At 50.4% G+C, this 4189-nt stretch overlaps 1 protein-coding gene across 1 annotated transcript; it reads left to right on the plus strand.

Moving 5' to 3' along the window:
* Positions 1-402: 402 nt before the first annotated feature.
* LOC144158773 (uncharacterized) lies at positions 403-3674 on the plus strand. Its single transcript, XM_077689912.1, has 2 exons — positions 403-874; positions 1788-3674. The coding sequence occupies exons 1-2, from the start codon at positions 560-562 to the stop codon at positions 2775-2777; spliced, it is 1305 nt and encodes a 434-aa protein (XP_077546038.1). The 5' UTR covers positions 403-559; the 3' UTR covers positions 2778-3674.
* The last annotated feature ends 515 nt before the right edge of the window (positions 3675-4189 follow it).

Consider the following 4189-nt stretch of genomic DNA (forward strand, 5'->3'; position numbering starts at 1 on the left):
TATACTTGGCTTGACAAGCGTGCAAAGGGTACGCTGGGTGGTCGTTGCGAGGCACGCACACATGAGGGCTCGGCGTTTTCTTGGTTTTGTTATCGTTCCGGTGGCCGCCGCGACGCCCGCGCACACGTGCACGTGCTCGGCAATTGCTTGATATTTCTAACTGCGGACACAAAAAATTACGAATCGCTAAACAGCTTCGTTGTTTATATGTGACATTTAATTGTGCAGTTGTGCTTTTGGGGAAACAAACTATGTCGAAAATTTGGCAAAAATAAATAAGAGAGAAAGGTAGCCTCTGTTGCTCAGGGAATTGCTTCAAAGTGTTTGATTATCTAGTTCCCGAACTATCGCTCTGTCCCAATACATACTGCAGGCAGAAGCAGAGTGCGAGGCGATAATGCTGTCGGCGTATCGTCAAACTACGTCTTACGCACGCGTCGCCTCCCCTCTCTCCCAGGGTCGCGATATAGTGGCGCCAACCTTTCGGGTGTTCAGCACACTCTGCCAGTGGCACGTATACTAGCGAACTTGCCGCTCTTCTAAATCCTGCACCGAAATCATGGCGCTTGAGGAAGCTCAACCGCTCCGAGTATCCGGTGTGAGGAACTGCACGCTCTTGGAATGGCGTCCCATCGTGTTCCTCGAGTCGCCGCCCGACAGCTGCATGTGCGCTGTGTGCAGAGCTGTCCTGGGCGTCAATGCCCTTGCGTGCCGGCGGTACTCGTGCGGCCACATCTTCTGCAAACGCTGCGCAAAGCATCTCGAGAAGGACTGCGGTAGCGGATGCCCGTTCGATTCCGACGCTCCACCCGTCCCGGATACCGGCACCGATGGAAACTGGGAAACAAGAGAGACCGCGCTGAACGCTCTCCAGGTCAGACCGCGTCCTTGTGGTTGATTGCTATATTAACTAGATAGGGTGCGTAGGTTTTTGGGCGAAACACATTCGCGGCGTGTTTTTCCCTCTCCGTAATTTGTTCTGGTAGCCGTCTGGAACCCCCGTGGAGGATTCCGGGCCGTTTTCCGGAGGCGTGCGGAAACGTGGCGTTCTCCGCACACGTGTTTCGCCCTTTAGGCGAGTCAATTCAGGGTGAACAAATGCTGAAAAATTGTTATTGCTGTATACCCCGCTGATTAAACGTATAGGGTGTGCTATGTGCTGCTTTAAAAGTGCACCCCGCAGCTTGCACTGCGGAAGCATAGCCGCTTGCGGCTATGTCTGCTCCACAAATTTAAGGCGCTATTAGGAATGCGTTGGGAAGCAGCTTACGGCGTGTTCCTTTATAATTTGAGATTTCTACACGGTGTCACGTGGTAGTTTTTTTGGAATTTACTTCATGGCGAACGATGAACCCAGTTGAGGTTAAGAGGTAAAAACTACCGGGCTACATTGCCCAAAGTCGAACCTTTTTTCCTCGGCATAGGGGACTAAAACCATGACCGCGTGCTCGATCTCTTCCCGAGTTAATCGTTTCGCTGTCTTCTGTGACGGCTTGGAATTTCCCACCACGAAGGAAGTGGGCGGGTCGTAGCGGCAGCACTCGCAGGTCTTTATCTTCACCATGGCATACCTACTAGTCTGCATCATTTATACGCAGAAGCGATACAAGTCTGCAGAAACATTCTTGTTCGCGCTTACTTTGTACTTAATCTCGTGTCTCACCGGGCCACGCATCAAACGGGAATTGGTGCATAGTGTTCATAAAGTGTTTAGGACGGGTAGTACTCTTATTTTATCACGCGAAGTAAGCGTGTAGCGACAACTTAAACACTCCGTTTCTTACCAGGTATTCTGCGTCAACGCCCGTCATGGTTGCGAGTTCATCGGAACGCTCGGCCGCCTGCCGCAGCACCTGCGGGAAGAATGTCATCACAACGAGCTACCCTGCCCCAGCTGTGGCCGAGTCTTGCCGCATAATGACGTCTGGCAGCACAGCAAATGGTCGTGTCTCGCCAGGTCTGGAGTCGCAAATGAAACAGCTGCCGCTACCACGTTGGGTGAAGAAGCCGATCTCAAGACAGTCGTGCAAGAGTACCTCGAACGTGCCAGGGCCGTCCGCGAGAAGCTCGCCGTGCTTCTGAAGCGCACGAATGTTGCCAGCCGTGGTCTCGCGTCCAACCGTTCGAACGGTTCATCGAAGACTGTGCCGCCTGTGGAAGTTTCACCCCAGGATTCGTTCCCAACCAGCACATGGAACGCCGAATGCCGTCTGCTGGTGGAGATACCGGCGTCCTCGTGGAACGACAACCCCGAAGTGCCTTCCGCTTCTGGACCAGTGGCCGATCCGAAAACCGCGGGTGCAGTAGGCATTGTGATGGCGTCCAGCGCTCCTGAAGATGAGGTCTCTATCGAATGGCCAGAAAAAGACGACACTCCCGGAGTTGAGTGGGCAGATAGACATGACGTGGTTACCATGGGCTGTTTTCGCTTCAAGATGCGTCACTTCCGCGCTGAGCTCGAAGCGTTCTCCTGCTTTAGCGACCCTACGACAAAGTTTGTCATCTTCGAGCTTCTAGTGCAGCCCCGGGGTGACGTTGTCGGTGATGGTGGGAACGCCGGGCTGCGTTTTAACCGCGAGGTCCACTTGATCCTCAAGCACCCATCTGACCCGGAAGGTGATCTTGAACTGCAGACGTGTAACTGCGCCTGCACATTTGCAGGGGCGGGTGGTACTGGCCGGTGGGTGAGGAAGGCCCTCACGGTACCTGCGGAATGGGCGGCTGTCCGAGAGTTCGTCCTGTGCGGCCAAGTTGAGGTCGCCGTGACCTTCGCCTAAGTCCCTCGTCCCGTGGATCCAAAACCGTGTCGCGATTCGACTGTTGTGTGTGCTTGTGCATGCCGATGTTGTGCTGTAGCCGGTATTACCCTTGACGGCCGCAGTTCGCTGGAATAAATGTTCATACGGTGGTTTCGATTTTTCTGGGCTCTATTTTAGGGAACCTATTTCGTAGTCGTATTTTTTTGGCCCCGGGTATTACTGACTGTCCTTGAATTTATTTTTCTCACTGTCGCCGTTTGCTGGAGTAAACATTTTTCACAGCGACTTCATCACTGCTTGGTCAGCTGGTATATCCTCCCAGGTAACCGATGATTGCGTCACTAGCGCCAATTTGTCCCCTGGTGCCTGGTAGGCCAAACTGTCAAAACAAAATAACAAAAAAAAATCACTGATGCTGCTTCGGCCGCGCTTTTGTTGATGCATGAGGAGGAAGCCCCGTGCGGCTCATCGTCTGCTATGTGCTGAACTAAGGCGATTGTCTTTGTGTGGCGCAAGCGTGAACAAACACCGCCTGCATTTTACTTTTCAGATTGTGCACATCTTGTTTTTGACATCTTCCAGTTGTTAATTTGCTTGGACACTCAGAACGTGCACAAAACGTTTTTGGAAATCTTGTTAAGTTCCACACGAGCGAGCCAGCACGCCCTGAAGCGTGAACATTTTGTTTGGGCAAGCAAAATGAGTAGGCGGGAAATGTGGTTTTTCATTGGGATTATTAGCAGTGTGTCGCAAGCGAAGTTCAGTACATGCCCCAATAGAACAGAGCTTTGTATCTCGTATATTAAGTACAAATGTTCGCATTCTGTGTCGGTTACAAAAACATCAGACAGATCATCGTACAATTCATCGTATACAGAAAATTGCTGCAGCGGCCACCACGTTCATTTGCTGAACCCGATGCAATGATAAAGAAATGATGTGTCATAAAAACGCGTTCGTGAATAATAAAATGATTATGAAGTGAGACGACCAGCACATTTCGCCACCTTTAGCGACCGCTCGATATTCTTATTCTTGTACACTTGCTAGCCAAAAAAAAAAAAAAAACATTTTATAGCTTGCGAATTTCTGAGTAATTCAGCCATACGCACACCTAGATAATGGAAGAAATACCACCATGAATACCAATAAACAACACGCAAAAGCCAAACAAATATTTAGTGCAAACAAGGTAAAAAAATGTGTCCTAGTACTGGTTGAAAAGCGAAGCGCAACTAGCGGCCGTCGCGCAGGTAACTCAAACTTCCCGTAACACGGAATGGAAGCGGTCAGCTGCCACGTAAATAATATTGGGGTCTTCTTTCGCGTTAATAAACATTCAAATGTGGTAATATCACTATGAGAAACTGATTGTCGGAACGCTTTAAAGCCAAAACAGTTCGTTAAAAAAAGCATTTAAGCACATTCGG

The sequence above is a fragment of the Haemaphysalis longicornis genome, unplaced genomic scaffold (assembly GCF_048455015.1).
Source record: "Haemaphysalis longicornis isolate Haplotype H1 unplaced genomic scaffold, Haemaphysalis longicornis Haplotype H1 scaffold_10, whole genome shotgun sequence".
Lineage (NCBI taxonomy): Eukaryota > Metazoa > Arthropoda > Arachnida > Ixodida > Ixodidae > Haemaphysalis > Haemaphysalis longicornis.

What these genes read in the sequence shown, in the direction of transcription:
- LOC144158773 (XM_077689912.1), top strand. Translation starts at nt 560, where the DNA reads ATGGCGCTTGAGGAAGCTCAACCGCTCCGAGTATCCGGTGTGAGGAAC. An exon ending in CCGCGCTGAACGCTCTCCAG is followed by an intron (nt 875 to 1,787) that starts GTCAGACCGCGT and finishes GTTTCTTACCAG; the next exon opens with GTATTCTGCGTCAACGCCCG.